This window comes from Debaryomyces fabryi (assembly GCF_001447935.2).
Source record: "Debaryomyces fabryi strain CBS 789 chromosome Unknown contig00009, whole genome shotgun sequence".
In the NCBI taxonomy this organism is placed as follows: domain Eukaryota; kingdom Fungi; phylum Ascomycota; class Pichiomycetes; order Serinales; family Debaryomycetaceae; genus Debaryomyces; species Debaryomyces fabryi.
In genome coordinates, this window is record NW_015385435.1 from 77,347 (window position 1) to 98,334 (window position 20,988).

General features: G+C 36.1%; 11 protein-coding genes across 11 annotated transcripts; 6 read left to right on the plus strand and 5 right to left on the minus strand.

The window, feature by feature from the left end:
• Window positions 1–489: 489 nt before the first annotated feature.
• Window positions 490–4,095, plus strand: AC631_00782 (uncharacterized protein; the record flags this gene model as incomplete). Its single annotated transcript, XM_015609612.1, has 1 exon — window positions 490–4,095. One exon carries the CDS (start codon window positions 490–492, stop codon window positions 4,093–4,095), a length of 3,606 nt encoding a protein of 1,201 aa, XP_015469568.1.
• A 154-nt stretch (window positions 4,096–4,249) lies between these two features.
• Window positions 4,250–4,993, minus strand: AC631_00783 (uncharacterized protein; the record flags this gene model as incomplete). Its single annotated transcript, XM_015609613.1, has 1 exon — window positions 4,250–4,993. The coding sequence occupies one exon, from the start codon at window positions 4,991–4,993 to the stop codon at window positions 4,250–4,252; it is 744 nt and encodes a 247-aa protein (XP_015469569.1).
• Window positions 4,994–5,639: 646 nt separating this feature from the next.
• AC631_00784 (uncharacterized protein) lies at window positions 5,640–7,550 on the plus strand (the record flags this gene model as incomplete). The annotated part of the gene is made up of 1 exon (XM_015609614.1): window positions 5,640–7,550. The coding sequence occupies one exon, from the start codon at window positions 5,640–5,642 to the stop codon at window positions 7,548–7,550; it is 1,911 nt and encodes a 636-aa protein (XP_015469570.1).
• Window positions 7,551–7,672: 122 nt separating this feature from the next.
• Window positions 7,673–11,284, plus strand: AC631_00785 (mRNA-binding protein; the record flags this gene model as incomplete). Its single annotated transcript, XM_015609615.1, has 1 exon — window positions 7,673–11,284. One exon carries the CDS (start codon window positions 7,673–7,675, stop codon window positions 11,282–11,284), a length of 3,612 nt encoding a protein of 1,203 aa, XP_015469571.1.
• Window positions 11,285–11,460: 176 nt separating this feature from the next.
• AC631_00786 (mitochondrial 37S ribosomal protein bS16m) lies at window positions 11,461–11,868 on the plus strand (the record flags this gene model as incomplete). The annotated part of the gene is made up of 1 exon (XM_015609616.1): window positions 11,461–11,868. The coding sequence occupies one exon, from the start codon at window positions 11,461–11,463 to the stop codon at window positions 11,866–11,868; it is 408 nt and encodes a 135-aa protein (XP_015469572.1).
• Window positions 11,869–11,977: 109 nt separating this feature from the next.
• Window positions 11,978–12,697, minus strand: AC631_00787 (uncharacterized protein; the record flags this gene model as incomplete). The annotated part of the gene is made up of 1 exon (XM_015609617.1): window positions 11,978–12,697. The coding sequence occupies one exon, from the start codon at window positions 12,695–12,697 to the stop codon at window positions 11,978–11,980; it is 720 nt and encodes a 239-aa protein (XP_015469573.1).
• Window positions 12,698–12,812: 115 nt separating this feature from the next.
• Window positions 12,813–13,040, plus strand: AC631_00788 (uncharacterized protein; the record flags this gene model as incomplete). The annotated part of the gene is made up of 1 exon (XM_015609618.1): window positions 12,813–13,040. One exon carries the CDS (start codon window positions 12,813–12,815, stop codon window positions 13,038–13,040), a length of 228 nt encoding a protein of 75 aa, XP_015469574.1.
• Window positions 13,041–13,526: 486 nt separating this feature from the next.
• On the minus strand, window positions 13,527–14,459 carry RPP0 (60S ribosomal protein uL10; the record flags this gene model as incomplete). The annotated part of the gene is made up of 1 exon (XM_015609619.1): window positions 13,527–14,459. One exon carries the CDS (start codon window positions 14,457–14,459, stop codon window positions 13,527–13,529), a length of 933 nt encoding a protein of 310 aa, XP_015469575.1.
• Window positions 14,460–14,749: 290 nt separating this feature from the next.
• On the minus strand, window positions 14,750–16,909 carry PHM5 (endopolyphosphatase; the record flags this gene model as incomplete). Its single annotated transcript, XM_015609620.1, has 1 exon — window positions 14,750–16,909. The coding sequence occupies one exon, from the start codon at window positions 16,907–16,909 to the stop codon at window positions 14,750–14,752; it is 2,160 nt and encodes a 719-aa protein (XP_015469576.1).
• Window positions 16,910–17,802: 893 nt separating this feature from the next.
• YOX1 (Yox1p) lies at window positions 17,803–19,143 on the plus strand (the record flags this gene model as incomplete). The annotated part of the gene is made up of 1 exon (XM_015609621.1): window positions 17,803–19,143. The coding sequence occupies one exon, from the start codon at window positions 17,803–17,805 to the stop codon at window positions 19,141–19,143; it is 1,341 nt and encodes a 446-aa protein (XP_015469577.1).
• A 567-nt stretch (window positions 19,144–19,710) lies between these two features.
• RPS18 (40S ribosomal protein uS13) lies at window positions 19,711–20,521 on the minus strand (the record flags this gene model as incomplete). Its single annotated transcript, XM_015609622.1, has 2 exons — window positions 19,711–20,101; window positions 20,475–20,521. The coding sequence occupies 2 exons, from the start codon at window positions 20,519–20,521 to the stop codon at window positions 19,711–19,713; spliced, it is 438 nt and encodes a 145-aa protein (XP_015469578.1).
• Between the last annotated feature and the right edge of the window lie 467 nt (window positions 20,522–20,988).

Here is a 20,988-nt window from a genome sequence, read left to right on the forward strand (position 1 = left end):
ACTAAAGGCCTTACTAACGGTTAGATGATGTATCTAGCCGAATTTGTCGCAAGATTACGTAAGTTCCCGAACAGAAATTTAAGACAATGAATTTCGCAATTTAACAAAAACATGACATATAAGGAATTATCAATAGTAAACAATAGTAGAAACAGAACAATTCGTCTTAAGGGAAGTATAACGGATATATATTTATTTGAGTAGAAATTAAAACTAATTTAAGTCTTTATCAAAATTTGCTAATAAAAGTGACTTATTATGGTTAATTTTTTCTCTAAAAGCAGAGTAAGTATTAGGAGACGCCCTATGGCATCGGATAAATCAGTAACAAATCAATGCGATGGAATAGTACTAACAAATGAAAATTAGCGTAGACCGGAATCCTACCAAGGATTTAGTAAATATACTGACGAATTGAACAGATACCTGAACCAAGAAAGTAACAATGTTGCTGGGGTGGCTAGTACAGGAATATCTAGAAGTCAATCGATGACACAGGGTGCAGGGCAGGCGGCAATGGTAGCAATTCAGAGACATAATCAACAGCAGAACCAAGCAACTCCACGCCAGGGAACAGGCGCTAAACAGACGGTCAGAAGAGCCAATTCGTTGACAGCAGCTTCAAATAGGTCGAATTCGTTGAGGAGCTATACATACCATCCCAAGCCATCATATACGGTTGGACAACCGCTAGGCAGCTCCAACCAGGGGGCAAGAAGATTTAATTCATTGAACAGTAAATCAAGTGTTGGATCATACAATAGGCCTGGTGCTCGGGCTGCTTCATTAAGTTCTCAGAATTCGTTTGTGAGGTCAAGAAGTCCACCTGTGCTCTATGAGCAAGACAACGAGGGAGAAGATGAAGGTGATATAACGGTTACAACTAAAACAACCAAGGTTGTAGATTCGCAAGGTAGAGTGCTGTCGATAACAGTGGAGACTATAAAGACATTTGCTGATGGATCAACAGTTACTAATACTACGACAAAGAATATTTCCAGAAGTAACTCTAGAGCCAATTCGTTGAATTCTCAATCAATGGCATTGAAAGGTAATAATTCTGTCAAGCATAACTCGATGCTATCGAATGGTGCAGGTGGAAGCTATAATCTTTCGAAAATCGATGAAGACTTGCAAGACTTCGACTACAACTACGAACTTGATCACGATATTTTAACTCAGAAAGGCCATGGCCATCCACATGTGGATGATGTGTTACATGAACCGGCGCATGACGAAAATTTTCAAGGGCAAAGCTTACGATTAAACCAAGGTAATCATGGCTTATCGTATTACGGGGATGATTTTGGGTCTCCTGAGTTACATTCGTATGGCGGTGGTAATGAATCTATACATAGCACCGGTATTAAATCAGTTAGCAGCGAGTCATCTAAACCTTTGAAATCGATTTTGAAAAAGAAGAATAATATTAATGATAAGGGACCAGAAGATGAGGAAGGGTTTGCTGATGCAATAGACGAGTTGCAGACCGATAAACAACTAGACATTAAACAAGACGATGTTCAGCATCCATACAAGAGTTTGAGTAGTCCTCAGTTCAACGAGCCTCCTAAATTTAAGGTTCCTCAATCGCCTAATATGCATGTGTCGCAACAATCGAACAGAATTAACACGAATGCTGGTAGTAAGAGAACGCATTCTCTTATGTCTTCACCAATATCAAGACATGACGATGTGTTATCAGATAAATCAGAAGCGTCAAATTCTATAAAATTCCTGGAAAAACACGAAACAATTCCAATATTTTACAACGACAGTGAACCCAAAGAGACTGAGCATACGAAGCCTTCGGATCAAGACTTTTATAGTATAGCAATGCAAGTAGCTATGGAGAGAGTATATGGTAATAAGGACAGTCAACCACAATCCCAATCACCAAAGTTGGGGGGACAAAGGGCAATGTCGTTGAACTCGCAATCACTTCCTACACAAGATTCAAAAAAAGAAAAGAAGACGCAGGAATTAAACGAGCAAGGTGTTAATGATAACTATGTTTATCAAAACCATCATAAGGATTTTGTTGGTCTATCATTGAGGGATAACGTAGAACCCAAACAAACAAGTAGAAAAGAAAGAGCGAAGGAAGAAAAAAAGCAACAGAAGTCTGAATTGAAGGAACAGAAACAGAAAATGAAAAACCAGGAGAAAGAAGAATCTGAAGCATCAAAAGCTGTGTCAAAAGAACAGAAAAAATCACAAAGAGCTCAGAAGCATGGAAGACTCGCTTCGTTGTTTGGTAGAAGGAAGAGCACTTCCAATGATGATTCAAATTTAGTAGATGAAAGGGGATCAAATAAGTTTAGTAATGATAATTCACAACCAATTGTTTCGGACACTAATCTTACTGAAGATAATACCAAGGCAACGGATTTAGAAGGGTATCAGAAACTGAATCACAATAATTCTGGCCAAGATGAAGTCTCAAGAGCCGGAGATAATTTTAGAAGGGAAGGTGCAGCAGGTGCGGCAACTTTTAATCCTGAAATGCAGCGTCGTTTATTGGGTATATCTAACACGGGAAAGGATCGTCGTCAAATCAACAACGACACTTCAAATCCTAATGGGGACCAAAATAATAGTTATTTTGATGACAATCGTAATCTAGGCTCTAAAATTCATGATGAGGTTAACAACAACAGTAACCTTGAAAATGCTCCTACCTTAGGAGCTACGCGGGACCATGACAATTCCTTTACGAATGCCCCATCGAGGCCAGTATTTAATAATGATAGTAATGGTTCATATTCCATGAGATTTCCTCGTAATGATAGTGCTAGATCTGATATTGAAAATCTGGCAAATATGCCAAATATTGGTGATAATGCCAGTTTAAATATGAGCTCTTCCCAAAATCAAAATACCGAAGGCTCGAATGCTGGGCATGAAGATTTTCAAGATATGCCTGGATCAATGCCAGGTGTTGATTCATCTATACTTAATGCAATTGTTAAGGATGACACTGAAGCAGGTCCTTCGTTTGGCCATGACGTAAATGCTCTGAAGCTGAAAACTACACTTGACCCTTCTGCTAACATTGCAAACGATCGTGCATCTGTCTATTCAAATGATCCTGAAGAGAAGCGTAAGGGTAAGGTATTAGATCCGATCACTGTACCTGTTCTAAACGAAATTAAATCTGAAACAGCAAGTATCGAAAGCCAATCTAATAAAAACAGAGATATTGGTACGGAATTAGAATCAACTGAAAACATTGAAACAGATGAATTGCTTGATTCGGACAATGTGGTTGATTATTCAGAACCTACCGGAAAAGTATTCGATGAAGGTATCGAAGAGAAAAAAGGAAATTCTAGCCAAACTTTGCAGGATTCTTTCGATAATAAAGTGACAGCTAAGTCAGATATTGTAACTAATGAATCAAATAATGATGGCTTAATTGACGGAGCAGTCTTAGTTAACCAAGACGATGTCAAGGGGTATAACGAATCGAATGCGTTAACTAATGATGCTGACTTATCCAACCTAACCCGAGGTCAACACTCGCAAGAGCAGACTGCCACTTTGGGGAATCAAACAAATACGTATCCTGTGGTTGCTGATAGTAATAATCGAACATTGAACAGTACATATGGTGGTCAGGAAGAATTTGGTCGCGATACTGAGTATGGAAAATTCTCTACTCAAAAACTTGATTCTGAAATAACCGGTGATGCATTTGCAACTGCAAATAAAGATGTAGATGTGTCTCCTCCATTTGTTAATGAATCTTTGGAATACGCGAATGACAAGAAGAATTTGAATTTAAGTAATAATGAAACTACAAATTATCAGTCTCAGGACTTGCAGGCCGCAAGACCAATTAATGATGAAGTTGCCAATAATGGAATTGTTAATGAAGCGAATCTTAATGTTACCGAAGCAGCAACTCAGCGCGATCAATCGCAATCAACATCTTATCCAAAATCCTCGTTTGAGCATATGCAACGAGAAGAAAGTGGTTCACCAGTAGTTGTCCACAATGATCATGCTATTAGTGAGACCAAACCTTCAAAGAAAGGTAACAAGTTCAAACATAAGCTTTTTAAGTATTTTGTTAATTCTTACAATAATTGATCGTTTTAAAATTTGACGATGTCAAAGATTGTGTTCTATTTATTATGTCAAATATAATTTAATTTATATAGTTTAATAATTAATGTTTATTATTAGTGATATAAGGGTGCAATTTTTCAACAAACGCGTGTATCATTTCAAGTAAGAGTAGGTTTCATCTCGTCAGGAAACAATAATTAAAGACCCTACTAAATCTATTTCCGTTGTGTATTGGCTTTCTAGTCGCGGGAATCATATTTTCTTTTCTTATTTCTTTAAGGCGATCCTTAAACTGCATCAAATACTCTATCGAAAAGCTGTCGTTCGCTGATGCAACCTTTCCCGCAGAATCTGGATTGTTTTCTTGTTGTTTATAGACATCCTTGAAATCTCTTAAATGTCTCTTTGCTCCTTTCCTTCGTACATAAAATAAATTTTCATTGTTCTTAAGAGGAATGATATCTTTATCTTGATTTTCAAGTTGACCTCTTTCTTTATCAAGTTTTGTTTCACGATGCTGATTATTATCTGATTCAGTATTGAACTTTAAAGTATTGAGCACATTTAATAAGCTGCTGGCATCTGATTCGTCAAATGACAGAAACGAAGCATCAGATAATTGTTCGTAAACCGATTCCTTACTTTCAAATATCTTGCATGTATCTATAGTGCATTCTAATGTCTGTAACGATATTGAAAAGCTTTTTCTCTTTTCTGTGTTGATTTTTTGAGAGCTTAAGAATTTGTTTTTAGAAACAAATTCATTATCTCTTGAGCTGAATAAATGTCCATATTCATTACCATCACAGTTAGCAGTGGGGGTTTTAGCTTCAGATTCAACAATTAAGGTTCCAACCAGATCGTACTTAGAAGCATTTAAGTCCATTGAATTTGAAGAATATAAATCTAGTTTTTCCATATTACTTCTCCCTTTTGAATCTATACTTTGTTTATTATGGATTTGCAATAAAGGCATTGATGGCCATTTATTTAATCTATTTAAAAGCCTCCTACAAGATGTCCCTTCATAATTCACTAATTTATTATCAGATTTGAGTGTAAAATTCATCATAATCATTTGGCTTCAAATTTACATACACTGTAAATAAACACTTTTTGGCAAAGTAAGTTAGGTCTGAGTTTGTGGTTAAAATTTGCACCCATTTAATTTGTCTAAAAATATTATCAGTAATTACTACACTTCATATAATTTGAAACTTATGCCATACCGAGTGAATTTTCGTTTAGGATGTCATAAAGTATCCAGTGGGTCAAATGCTACTGTTATATTCTACTGTCAATATCAATGCAATAAGAAGTTTTATATTGTAGACTAGATCAATGTGTGACCAAAGCGAAACGACGATTCCATTTTATCCTTCATTAAATCTAGATTGGTATCCTCTAACTAAATGAAAGCACTAGCATTGCGTGGCCCGATCTTATATATATATATATGTCATAGATAAGGTCTTATCGTGAATTCTCGATTTAGAGAAGATTGCGAAGATAATGTGAACTACAAATTATCAGTAAATATCTGAATTATTCTTAAACTCGTAATTATGACGGTAAGGCAGCCAACACCAATAAATGATGAATTAGATGATTCATTAGAGGGCCATGCTTACGTGACACTACCTATGAACTATGACCACATGCCTTCAGCTAACCATCAATCAGCTACACCACCGCAAACAGCGAGTGATTACGGACAAGATCTTGCTAAGGTGTTTAATGATTTATGCATGAGCTGCCGTGCAGGAGATATTGATACTGTGGACTCTTTACTTTCGACTCCAGAACTCAATATTAATCAGGTTGATGAATGGGACTATTCGCCATTGATTTTAGCCTCATTATGTGGACATACTAAAATTGTTGAATTATTACTATCAAGAGGCGCCATTTGTGACAGAGATACATTTCAAGGAGCAAGATGCATTTATGGTGCTTTGAATGACACTATTCGGGATTTGTTGATCAGTTTTGATATATCTAAAAGCGTTGATATGTACCAACCCTTTGCCGGACATATTTCATCACTTTTGAACCCGTTAAATCAAATTCCCACCAGCGATATATTGTTTAGGTTCCCTCATATTAATGGTACTTTGACCAGAGATTTACAAAGTTTCAGATTAAATAGATTCATATTAGCAGCAAGAAGTCCATATTTTTTCGATAAATTGAAAAAAGGTGGAGCATGGAATTTCAAAACAGTAATTGATATGCCTTCTTCGACAGATCCCATTGTTTTCAAAATGATTGTGGACTACATTTACTTGAGAACAGGCAGCCTTCCGATTGATCAGCCAAAGACTCAAGATCAATTGGTAAAATTTGCATCTAAATTGAAATTGGAAGATTTACTATATAATATTGAAATGATAAATGAAAATGAAAATGAAAAAGATAAAGCAACTGCAAGGAATGCTGCATCTTTTAGGTTTGTCGAAAAAGCAAGAAAGGATATGGACTCATTTTTGATGAACAGTGTTATCGAAAATAAGGTTGTTTCCAAACTCAATTTGAGTAAGGAAATAGACTTCGAAGAAATCAATTCAGAACTTTATATAGATGAAGATCAAAAGGCTGAACTTTTGGACTCGTCATCGATTCCGGATATAATTATATCTGTCATAGATGCTGATTCTGAATCCATTGTGTATTTGCCGGCGCATAAGGCAATAATGGCTAGATCCGAATACTTTGAGACCATGTTTAAGTCAGATATTTTTTTGTCTTCACAAGAAGACTTACCCATTCTTAAGGACTATGAGAAAACATCTAATAAAGCAGTTATTGATAGACCGTTTATCTTAGCACCTCATATTCCTGTCATTCAAATATCCACGTCAACATCTAGTTTTGAAGTTGCCAAGTTTATATTATCCTATTTGTATCATGACGATATTCCACCAATTCCTTTAACACTTACTATCGAGTTGTTATTTGCTGCTGATGAACTATTCTTAGATAGGCTAAAGACTATGTGTGCTGTAAATATCACAGCAAATTTTTCAAGCCTAACATATGACGATTTCCATGCGTTGTATGAAAGAGTTGGTTATAATGCTTTTGATCTTATTAGGGTGTCTTGGCAAACTAGGTGTGATAAGTTGGAGCAGTATATTTCGAGATTAATTGCTTATAATCTTGAAAATATTTGTGAAGATGAAACAGAAAGGGCTAAATTTTGTGCTCTCATCAAGGAGAGTGCATCAAGAATTCAAAAAAGACAAAATATAGATACTATCGAACTTATAGATGATATTCGTTATTACATATCTCTAAAATATGCTGTCAATGAAGACTTAATCGATTTTGAGCCGATGGGAGAACATTTTATGGAAAGCGATCCTCACCATGTTGTTGCTGACGATATTCAAATCTACAAGAATGCTTTGTATAACTATGAAAGGGAAAAGAACATGATATATGCCTTATTAGACGAAGTTCAGTTAGATGCTTAATGTATTTATCACGTGATTTTTGATCTCTTCGCATCTCAAAATGAAAAAAAATTAATTGGTACATTAATGCAGAAGAAGTTGATATAGCTTAAATAGTTAATAAAGGACATTTTGATAATAAAATGGCTGATAATAACCCAGATGGTGGATTATCTGCTGATGTCTTTTTAATGGAAGATAAATTGTCGAAAATAAGAACTCAAATTAATTCAAAATTAGACAATCAAAAGAATTTAGCTATTATCTTATCCGCTGTTGAAGAAAACATCGAAGAACAAAAGAATGAAAAAACACCAGTTGCATACTTCGTCTCCTTCTTATCGTTATTAGAGCAATCTGTTAATGGCGAAACTATTGTTGATAGTGGATTAGCCACCACAACGGCTTACTTTTTGGATATTATTTTCCCATTTACCCCAAAACCATTATTAAAGGCTAAGTTTGGTGAAATTTTAACCAAATTAGCTCCTCCACTTACAAGTCCAGAATCTGATGCACCATTAGTCAGATCAACTATTGGTGCATTGGAGAGTTTATTGCTTGCACAAGACCATCAACAATGGGTTTCATCTGGTAGCATTTCCCCAAAGAGAGCTTTGATTGGATTGTTAGAATTATCTTTTGACCCAAGGCCAAAAGTGAGAAGAAGGGCCCAGGAATCAGTGCACAAGATTTTGGTTAATCCCCCACCATCACCTTCCCCTATTCATATCGCTGCCCCATTATGTGGTGACTTAGCTTTAAAGAAGTTAGTTTCGTTAGTTGAAACCCAATCCAGAAGTAATAAGAAGAATTCAAATAAAGAATCAAATTCACAAATCATTCATACATTACAGTTGATCACGTCTATCACTTCTGCAAACTCGTGGCCATCCACTCAAATCGAACCATTATGCGATATATTACTTGATATTTCAAAGACTTCAGATCAATATTTAGTAACATCTGCTTTTTCCGCATTTGAAGGTTTATTCAAATCTATGTCTAATATTATTGATGTAGAAAAGTTTACAAGGGTTTTGGATATCATTTTCGATTTGAAGCCATCAGTTAATGATTCACATTTGGCTGCTTCTTGGTTGGCTGTCGTTGCTAAGGCGTTAGAAAGTTTTGCTTCTTTATCTCCTGAGACTTGTCTTCAAAGAATTTCAGTTGTTGTTCCTATAGTATCTCAATTTTTATCGTCAGATTCGAGAGATATTTATACTTCTGCGTCTCAGTGTTTAATAGCTATAATTACTGAAACTATCCCTGATAATTACTTACTTCAACCATCCCAAGAAAATAACGTTTCGGCTGAAATATATGAATTAATGGATGAAACAGTTACATTTATTGCAGAACATATTGAAAAAGAATTATTATCTATCAAATACCAACATGCTACCAAGGAAATTTTAGAATTTATCGCTGCTACAATTTTGAAATTGAGATCCCGCTGTAATCCTGATTTTTTAAATATTTTACAAGTTGTTGGAGAATGGCGTACTAATGAAACTGATTCTTTCCCACACAATAAAGAGGCAGAAGATGTCATTTCGGCGTCTATCTCTACAATGGGACCAGATGTCGTTTTAAGTGTTTTGCAATTAAACTTAAGTGGTGAGGGATCTGGAAGAGCATGGTTGTTACCATTATTAAGGGATAATGTTCGTTTTGCTAATTTAGGTTTCTACAGAAAAGAAATTTTACCTTTAGTTGAATTTTTTGAAAAGAAAGTTAAAGATGCAACTAATAAAGAATCAATGCACATTAAGATATTCCAAACAATTATTGATCAGGTATGGTCACTTTTGCCTCACTTCTGTGATTTACCTAAGGATTTGAGAAGTGGTTTTGACGATTCCTTCGCTGCTGCTTTGTCTGACTTGATGTATGCAAACGTGGAATTGAGAATTCCAATTTGTCATGCATTAAGATTGCTAGTTGAATCAAATATTGCTTATAGTGAAGGTGCTCTTGCAGATGATTTATTAATGCAAGAAGAATTCCCTATTGCAGAATCTAAAAAGAATTTAGAATATTTAGCCTCTAAGGCTTCCAACATTTTATCGGTTTTATTCAATATTTTCACTTCAACAATTCCTGAATCTAGAGGATTTGTTTTAGACACTATTGATACTTATTTACAAGTTATTCCAAAGAATGACTTAGAAAGCACTTTTAATAAAGTATGTGGGTTATTAAAAAATAGCATGGATGAAGAAGCCAATGCTGCTCCTGCTGCAAATCAATCGAAGTCAGAAGCTCCAAAGTTAAGTTCAACAATGATGGACTTAATTGTAGCCATGGCTAAATACGTTCCAGAATCATCTCATAATGCATTATTTAGTATCTTTTCCACCACTGTTGCATTAGAGAATAATGTTCTTATGCAAAAGAGATCCTACAGAATTATCAATAAGCTTGTTGAAACCGATGAAGGAAAGGCCTCTATTGTGAAGTTTATTGGTAATATTGAAGAAGTTTTGGTTGCAACAGCTGAAATAACTCATAAATCTGCAAGGGCCTCAAGATTATCAGCAATTCATTTGATTTTGGATTTATTACCTGAAAGTGATTTGCATTTTATTCCAGCAGTTTTGCAAGAAATAATAATGTCTACTAAGGATGTAAATGAAAAAACCCGTGGTTTATCATATCAAATTTTGATTAAGATGGGACATAGAATGAGCCAGGGTGGTATAGTTGAAGGTTCTAAAGTTCCAGGATTTGCTGATGATACTCCATCAAGTGAAGCATCTTTAACCGAATTTTTTACCATGGTGAGTGCAGGGTTAGCTGCACAAACTCCACATATGATCTCCGCAACAATCACTGCAGTATCATGCTTAGTATTCGAATTCAAAGATGAATTACCTACTGAAGTATTATTGGAAATTGCATCAACTGTCGAATTATTCTTGACCCATAATTCAAGAGAAATTGCAAAATCGGCAATTGGTTTCGTTAAAGTTGAAGTTTTGTCATTGCCAGAAGATTTGGTGAGAGCAAATTTGAAAGAATTGTTAACAAAGTTAATGAGATGGTCACATGAACATAAGGGTCATTTCAAATCTAAAGTAAAGCACATCTTAGAAAGATTGATAAGAAAATTTGGTGTAGAAGAGGTTGAACAAGCCATTCCGGAAGAAGACAAGAAATTGGTTGCTAACATAAGAAAGACTAGAGATAGAACGAAGAGAAAGCAAGACGCAGAAATAGCTGAAGGTACTGAATCTACTGGAAACAAGAAATTCGTATCTGCATACGAGGAAGCATTATACGATTCAGATGACGAAGACGTTGATGGTGCCGATGATGATGAACAAACTGATGGTAAGAAATCTAACCAGTTCATTTTAGAAACCGGTGATGAACCATTGAACTTGTTAGATCGTCAAACCCTTGCTCATATTTCTTCTTCCAAACCTAAGAAATTCACTAAGAAGGATTTGGCTGCAAAATCTGATTTCAAAACTAAGAACGGCAAATTTGTGTTTAATGAAGGTGAAGATGAAGATGTTCTTTCCTCTAAGGGTTCGGGTATTGACGCATACTTAGATGCTGTTAAACTGGCACCAGTCAGAGGTCAAAAGAATAAATTGAAATTCAAGAAGAATAAGGATGAAGATAACTGGTCTGAAGATGAAGATGAAAAACCTGCCTTCAAAAAATCTTCCAATAACAAATTAATGAATAAATCCAAGATTCAAAAGCCAAAGCAGAAATTTAAGGCTAGGAAGAAGCTTTGAATCATGTTTTGTTGATAGTGTACTTTTATATAGTGAATGCATATATACTATAATGTAACTTTTTGTTGTAGTGCCAATTTCAATTTTTTAATCACCTGATCAACAATTTTTTCGTACTGTAAATTTTTCAGTAGTTGTTAGTATCAATAGGTGGTTCTACAAAAAACCATACTATAATGTCTTTGAGAGCAAGTCCTATAAAGATCAGGTTGGCCCGTTTTGGGAGAAAGAACCAGCCATTATATAATATCGTCGTTGCCAATAAAAGATCAGCTCGTGATAGTTTACCAATTGAAGTGCTCGGTACTTACAATCCAATTTCAGTTCCTTTAACACCAGAGGAAAAAGTCCAAGGAGTTAAGCCATACAAACATATCGAATTAGACTTTGATAGATCTAAATATTGGATAGGTGTTGGTGCAGACGTCTCAGATCGTGTTAATTTCTTATTTAAAAAGGCAGGATTATTACCAGAGCAATGGCCAAATCCAAACAAATTATCTCAGCATGTTAAAAAATCGGTTATCAATGAAGTGAAGACAGTCTACGAAGAGCCAAAGCAATACATAAGACCAAGAGACTAAGTTCTTTGTTTGCCTGAAGTCGTATGATTATAAGCATAATTCGGCAAGGCTCTCGACTAATATTCAAATTTTACATTAATCCATCTTGTATATATACTAATATATTTCACTACTCAATATAAGTTTCATTTTCATATTTGTGGTATAAATAATGTAACGGAAGGAACTTACACTTCTTGCATTCATTCAGACCTGCTTTACGATACCTTAAAAGTGAAGTGGCCCAAATGTTTCTCATTTTAGATCTAAACCCTTGCTTTACCATATTTTTTTGGTCATTGTTGGTATTATATTCACTTGAGACTTCTTTATATACAATTTCCTTCGTAATCTGAAGTTGTGTCTCGTTATTTGCCTTTATATCGTAGAAATTTTTTACCCATTCAGGCTCTTTAGGGCCCTTAGCTAAATGATATTTATAATTTGCATTGTCAACATTACAATTCTTTTGTGAAGACTTGAGTACAGTTTTTTTGGAAGAATTATAAGAAGTTCTAGTTTCCTTTGCAATTGTTGCAACTTTATTCTTTTGAAATATCTGGATATACAAGACAAGTAGTTTTGAAAATTCTTTATCTGATTCTAATGAAAGGTTTTGTTTGCCATGTATTGTTGTAATTATTAACTTCAAGCAATGTCTAATATTCATAAATTCTTCGTAAAAAATAGCATTTTTTATTTGTACTCCATCAACAATTTGTCTGAAATGAGCCATGACTAACATCAATTCAGTACAGAATGCATTGGTGTCAGTTATAATGTCGTGTTGTAATAATTCATAGAAATAATCAAATACTTCGAAAGAAGGATTGCAAATTTCTTCAACCATATTCAAAAGTCGATTTATTAAGACGATCTTGAGATAAATATATTCATATTGTTCATTGGTTCTTTGAAATACTTTTAGTTGTTTCTTATAAGTTGTAGTTAATTTTGAATTTAGTATGCTATCTGAAATAGAATCTGATCTTGGTTTGTCACTAATATGTTCTAACAAGGAGATTTGCGTTGATTTGAGACATCTGAGTAACTGGATTGTTATACCTTCAGAAACAAACGATATGCAAGGAGATGTGGAATTTAAAGGGTTATTCAAATCGTATACTAATCGAAGTAATGTTTCTACCTTAGTGAGACAATCATTGTTTGGAAGAAAATATATACCCTTGTAGCCACTGTTAAAAATTGATTCAATTATCACATCATTGATTATTTTATCAAGGCGAGTTCGAAAAAAGGTGGTAAACAGAGAAGTAAGATCAGGATTAAGTAGTACTATTCTTTGCAGGTTGGTTAGTAGTTCAATTAAACAATCTAGAGGAATTTCATTGAGCGGGTATGGCAGTTCATAGATTGCAAAATCGATTTTCGCTAAATTTATAGATAGCTCTTTTTCTGGCTCCACAAATTCTATAGCTCTAAACGTATGGAATGATGGATATATAGTACTAATATAAGAATTTTCACAACTCATATTTACCACTTGCTGAATATACGATTGCCAGAATAGTCCACAATTACTGCAAAGTATGTCTGTGGTTCCGATCAACGGTCGCAACTTTTGATTCTACAATTTACTCATATACTAGAAGAAATGTAATTTATTTGAAATTATATTAGGATATATAATAAAATTAAATGAATAACTTTGGATTAGTTTAATCGAATAAACCCATACCCATGTCACCATCAGATTCTTCTTCTTCTTCTTCAACTGGAGCTTCTTCAGCAGCACCGGAGGAAGCAGCAGCAGCAGCTGGAGCAGCAGCAGCGTAAGCTTCTGGGTTAGCTAATCTGTCCTTGATGGCTTCAGAACCTTCGAAGGTGTAGTCAGTAGCAATAGATAAAGCTAAGACGTTCTTGTAGTGGTTAACAACAGAGTGACCAACAGATGGTAAGGTTGGGTAACCAACAGCTAAGGAGATAGAAGCAATGGTGTTGATAGCAGAAACGAAGTGACCGACTAATTCATCATCAGTAATATCTAAGATAGAAGATGGGAAAATTTGGCCGTTATCGTAAACTTGGACAACAGACATACCGTAGGTGAATGGAGAAATGTCCAACATGTTCAATAAGGTAGCTTCGGATGGACCAACCTTGGAGTTGGTTTCGACAACCTTAACATCGGAAACAATTTCAATGGTACCTCTGGCAATCTTGGTTGGAACACCTAAAGCTTGGAAGAAAGAAGTCTTACCTGGTTCCATACCAGTGTTACCAGCTGGAATCCAGACATCCTTTGGAGCAATAGCACCGGCCTTAGCTGGAGCAGCAACAACATTGGAAGTAATGGTGTCTCTGATGGTCTTCAAGTCACCGTTGGTGAAAATGAAACCAACGTTACCTCTAACGAAAGGCATCAACTTTTCGTATTCTGGTAAGTCAGCTAAGAATCCTCTTAAGGCTCTTCTAACCATGGTGTTCTTACCCATCAAAACAGTAGCTTCACCACGTAAAGCCTTTCTGATTTCGTGCATTTGTTGGGAAGAAACATTGTCGACACCAACGATGAAGATAGACTTGTATTCTTCTAATAATTCTCTTAATTTGCTAAAGTATTGAGCTTTCTTTTCACGAGCACCACCCATTTCGACTTATTTACTTATTTATTGACGATAGGAATATTTAATGGTCCCAATATCTGATATGTTAATAAAGGAAAAACTCTATACAATTACGTCCGCTTTAAAATTTCAGTAGAGTGAGTATTCAAAATTTTTCAGTTGTGGTTTTGTGTCACTTTTCTGCGAACTTTCCTACCGAACCCTAGACCTAACTATGTACACGTGAATATGTCTCTATGTACATGTGTAGAATATAATTATACCTTTAACTTTATCATTTATAATGGTCTACTCTTCTAACTAGATATAAACGATCAGCCCATGCCCATGTACTCATAGTCCGAATCTACAAATGAATGCTTCAAGTAATGCTTCCACAATACTTCCAACTTGCCAGATTGTTCAATGTGGCTAAGTTCCGAAGTACCGTCTTTAGAATCATGCTGAGCTGCATGTTGGATTATAGGTTCGTTAGTCTCACGCAAGTTTTTGCCTTTGCTCTTCTGCTTCTTCTTTGACTTCTTTTTAGATGTGTTTTTGTTGCGCTTTTCTTTAACGGGTTTTCCGAGCCTTCTAGCAAGCGAAACCCACTCATCGACGGTTAAGGTCTTCATGTCATAGACTTTATCATCGGTGGCGTATTCAAATTCGTAGGCAAACTCTTTGTCTCCCTTGTTTATGCTGGCCAAATCAGCATAATATTGTACGTATCTCTCTGGAGAAAACGTTTGGGGTACGTAAGCGGGACCTAAAGGCTTTGATTTTGGCATCTTAGGAGGGAATGTTTTGTCCTTTTTGAATATTTCCACTTGTTGTTCAAAGGTGATAAATTCATCGTCGTAGTCGGAGTGCACTTGCGTTTCCATCAACTTTTCGAGTCCCTCGAAGAATTGATCCCATGGAGCGAATCTTGGTTGGGTATTTGTGAGGAGGTTTTGGAGGTTAGTGATGTTGTATTCCCATACTCTTAAACCAGAGTTGAACGTCGGAACAACACTTGCCGTGACATGAGCTATAGAATATCTTTCTGATGCAAAACCACGTTTCTTCTTTCCCTTAACATTGGCGTATGATTCCTTTCTCACGGTTTCCATGTACTCTACCTTACCGTTTGGAACTCCTCCTTGGATCCTGATCTCATCCATATTTTTGAAGCTCACTGGATCATCAAACCCATCCTTGAATATAGGACTCTTAAAATTGGAGTAAGATTCTTCTAATGAAATATCTTCGTTTTCGTCATCGTCGCTATCTGAGTCGTAATTATCTTCTAGAGTGCTTAATTCATTTTCAAACGATAAGTCATATTCGAAACCAAGTTTTCCAAACTTCTTTTTAATGGACTTATATGCTGCTTTGGAATCCAAAGGAATGAAATGATCGATATTCATGTGGCCGTACAACCCTCCAATTATAACATCTCTATACTCATATGCCCACACAATATACTTCCGCAAACATGAAATATCATAGTTCTTTTCGTTGGGTGGAACATGTCCTGAAAGCCATACCTTCATGTTTCTTGCCCTCATTTCTTTCAATGTATATCCTAACCATTCAAATAGCTTATAGCCAGGATCTTTCTTCCTATCGCAATTATCGACCAAGGGGTTTGATTGGAAAAGATAAAGCGTATTGATCGACAATACAGCCAATTCATTGGGAATAATCTCCTTGAAGAAATATGCCCCTCTATTGAATACATGTAATTGGGCCGAGGGAATAAAATCTTGCCATATCTTGAATAATTCTCTAGTCTGCAAAGTTGGACCTGGAGAAAACAAATTATGAGGGAAAACATCATTGTTTCCAAGTGATGGAACTAGTGGGACCTCTAATTGTCTTTGGGGTCCGCCGCGAGGATGCTCTTTCTTAAAGGTTTCATACATCAATTCACTCACTCTTTCATTCATATCAAATATATTCGACTCAGTTCTTGGAAACCTTCTATCATTATCATGTCTGACATTATCACCGGTCCACACAACAAAATCGATCTTATCTTTCAAATTCTCTTTGATCCATTTAAGTGTGTCTTCCATCAACACAATAGGACTATCACAGCCTAGAACAGCATCTCCGTATTTCCCTGCATTACCCTTACCACCATGACACAACGCACTCACCTTCGATCCGGCTTTGTAGTACTTGTCTGGGTGTATATCGGTGATGTGCAAGAACCTTCCGTGTAAAACCTGCTCATCCCGGCCATTATCGATCTTCAACTTTGGTTTGGGACTCAACCCCAATTTTTTGAGCTGCTCCACTTCTGCGGCCTCTAATTCCACTACCTCGACCGACGGCTTCGTAAATTCCATCTCCAATGCTTCATTTGCAGGAGCATATTGCTGGCCAAGCAATACCATCACCCCCGATACCGTAAGAACAATACCAACTCCAATCACCACCAATCGTAACCATGACTTCCTGCTGTCTCTATTTCTATGACCTTTTTCGTCGATTAGAACTGTCATTTCGTTGATCACAACAAAGAATTAGAGAAGATTCATGACATAATTAAGCATGTATATGTCTAGAGAACATTCGACTCATATTAGACACGCACGTGCTGAAGTTCCATAATAAGTATTTTCGCAAAATATCCCAAGTTCGGATCTCTCATACGCTAGAAGAAGTTCGCCTGGTGTATGGGGGGTTAGTTTCAGAGCCTCGGTGATAAAGACTACCGCATCCAAACACCAGAGAATATCCTGTGCATGCATTGATTGGATGTTAATGCCCATATGATACCCGAAAGTATACAAAGCAAGTATAACCTAATTATGGCTAGAAGCATATAATGAACTGAATTCATAACTTATTACGTACGTCGCATACATGATTTCGTCCGTAATGGTATTTCATTTACTGAAAACAGAAAAGCAATAGTCGTCGCGATTCAGTTTATTTACCTATTTTGCAGCACTAATTATGGCAAAGTCAAAACGCGAAAGTTCCAAAACGCGAAATGGGTGATTAGGAGGTGCTCTTAAGTAAATAATAACGGAATGAAGAATATATTGTGAGCATTATTGTTTATTTTGGAAGTTTTGTTCATGCACTGTCTATATTAATTGCAGAAAAATATGCTTTCGAATCGCGACTTGAATAGATGATTCGATTCACGATACAGTGATGAAAAAGCCACGGTCAGTGCAATTAGCTCAAAAAGAATAATTAATTCGAGTTTGGGCTAAATCAAACGTCTGATTGTTGTTTTTACTTTTCAAGGTACATAACGTGCATTTAAATTGGGCCACCGTGATTTACCAACAAATCAAATATATATATAAGAGATCCAATACACTTAATTAATTTGTAGTTATATTTGCGACCATTTTTGATTTGAATTATTCTTTATATAGACATGTCTTCGATTTCGATGTACTTGCAGACTCCTAAGAGACCTAACTTACCACCAACTCCATTGCCATATGGTAGCAATAATAAGACTAGTCTCCCACCGTTGTCATCGATTTTGTCTAATTCTGATGAAGTGTCATCCCAATACACCATGCATAAATTACCATCTGTCGACTCATTAACGACTCCAAACACCCAAACTGGACGGGTTCCAAGCTTGACAAACACGCATTATCTTCCACAACAATATCCATTTCGTCATCCAGTACCACAACACACAACACAAACACCATCCAAGCGTGCTAGAAGCATTCCTACCCCAATCAACACTAATCCAAACTCGAGTTTTGATACCAGTGATAATGATATTAGCATAAATGGCGATGAAGTCATTGTCAAAAAGGCTAAGGTTTCCCCAGCTAACGAGAAGTCTTATGCATTCATCAGTCATTCGCCAGTGACATTCCCATCACAAGAACCATCAATTGACAATGCACCATTGGCTAGAAGAAAAAGAAGAAGAACTTCGCCAAATGAATTGTCTATATTAAATAATGAGTTTGAAATCGGCCAAACCCCAAATAAATTGAGAAGACTTGAAATAGCTGAGAAGGTTTCAATGACTGAAAAGGCAGTTCAAATATGGTTTCAGAATAAGAGACAATCTCTCAGAAAGCAAACGTCAGTAGAAAAGGAAATCACCGAATTGCCTTCCACCGTCACAATTTCTACCCCAATAAAGCCTACTTTGCAAAAGTCCGAGTCTCAACCATTTATTCCTAGCCCATCTGCCTTCACTACAAAACAGAGACCAAGATCAGCTACTTCCATCCCAATAGCACAAGTACCACAACCAAATACGGATACCCCATTAAGCCAGAGAACTGTCTTTAGCGCATTAGTTACTCCAAACTCGTCTTACATAAATTACGATGAATCAAACACTTCGATTGAGTCGACTTCCCCAAACTTGATTTTAAATGAAACTTCAAAGAAACAACCTGTGTCTCTTAATTCTAACAATTCAAGTACCATGACTTTCAAGTTGATGCCTGCTAAGTCTATTTCTTCCGCTACTGCAAACAAACTTAGTCAGAAATTAGCCAACGAATCTCAAAATTCTGAAAACAATTCTCCTAAGAAAAGGCTGGTATCTAAAAGCGCCGACTTAAAGGATTTATTGAATTCAGCATCTACTACGCCATCTACGAAGAATGTTTCCAAGAGAGTTCCATTGGGTGAATTGGATACCAATACCTCCCAAGTATCGAAGCCAACAAAGAAACAAAACGAAAAGGAATGCATCAAGAATTTGTTATCTTTAAGAGCCGGTAATTGGAAATGAACCTAGCATAGTATATCATTGTATCATAATAGACGTCATTTATTTATAAGTCGCTCGTAGCTCATTGCATTTTGCAACCCAGGCAATAGGCCCAATTTGGTTAAAATATTTTTATTCTCGCGCCTAGCAAAATATATTTACTCCTTTGGCTAGACGATCCATATGAGGCAATAGCTAACTGGTGTGTCGAAAGGTAAGCATGTCTTTATACCAAATGCAAGGTTGATGGGCAACCTTATATTAAGGGACTCTAATATAGTTAATAAAAATTACGTTAGATTATTCATGAAGTTGTACAGCTTAACTATAGTCAAAATCAGTAGCCCTACGCATTAGTACGGTATGAGACCATGTAGTATATTTGAGTAACACTAATAGCATACAAATAGATCCCAGCAATCATAAATAAAAATATAGAACCTCTAGCATAATCTACCGGTGGCCTTCTCTAAGAAATACAGTCAAATAAACATATAGTATTATTAAATTACATGGAAAAATATAAACAAAAATAAACCTAAAATAACTATTTTAAAAGTAAACTATGAATACCCAGGTAACTTAAAATTAACGACCACGAGAAGTGGTTTTGGTGTGTTGACCTCTGACCTTTAAACCCCAGAAGTGTCTGATACCACGGTGAGCTCTGATCTTCTTTAATCTTTCTAAATCATCTCTTAATTTGGATTCTAAGTTGTTAGCTAAGACATGGTAGTCCTTACCGTCAACTTGGTCCTTTTGTCTGTTTAAGAACCAAGCTGGGATCTTATAGTTGGTTGGGTTTTGCATGATGGTGACAATTCTTTCCAATTCTTCTTGGGTTAATTCACCGGCACGCTTCTTTAAGTCAACATCAGCCTTCTTACAGACCAAGTTGGAGTAACGACGACCGACACCTCTGATCTTAGTCAAAGCGTACATGATCTTGATTCTACCATCAATGTTGGTGTTCAATAAACTATAATATGTTAGTATTTCATTCTGCATTATTCCCAGAACCAAGTTTGAAAGTTAATCCCAGTAACTATCCCTCAACATCCATCCTTTTATCATTCATTACGTCTCAATTTCATGTCCTTTAATGCCAATCTCTTCTTCTCACTATTTTCTCCTTTTCCGACTTCATTCGTCCTTTTCCACCTCCATTGGGCTCTAATCCATCACTATCTCTTGGGACTTCTTTCCTCGTCACTTCAAATGTCTATTCTACTGCTTATTTGACTTTTTACGCTGGATATGCTCTTTTGTCTCTTCATTGATAAAATTTTTCTTCTGTTACCAAAACCACTTTCAAACTTATTCTCTAATGTTCAATCTAGTCTAAAACATACCGTAAAATGTGTTGGAATGAACCTTCTTCGCTGACAACTAATGACATCTTGCCTGTTTGTTATGCTATGTTTCCGAAACGTTTCGATATATTGAAAATTTCTACTAGTTTTTTTAATTTTTCAATCTCACTCACTAGTTCCGTTGTACTGCGTAGGTTTGGCCATACAAAATTATGCGCATTGTAAGAGGGACGTCCACCGCTCAAAAACTGAAAATTTTTCTAATGAAGTTCACGTGTAGATGAAGAGGACGTAGTTAGGGCATTACCCTACGGTGCAGCATTGTTCGGATGGTGTATGGGTTGGACTAACTAGGCGAACAGACTTGCAGATCGTATGGCTTGCTGGACTTGGTCTGAACTAGGTCTGGACTAGGTCTGGACTAGGTCTTAACTAGGTCTGGACTAGGTCTGGACTAGGTCTGGACTTGGTTTGTATATGTGCCCTATGTTGTGCTTCAGGTTCTATGTATTAGATGGCCGTGAAAGAATGGTTGTACGGAGAGCGAATCATA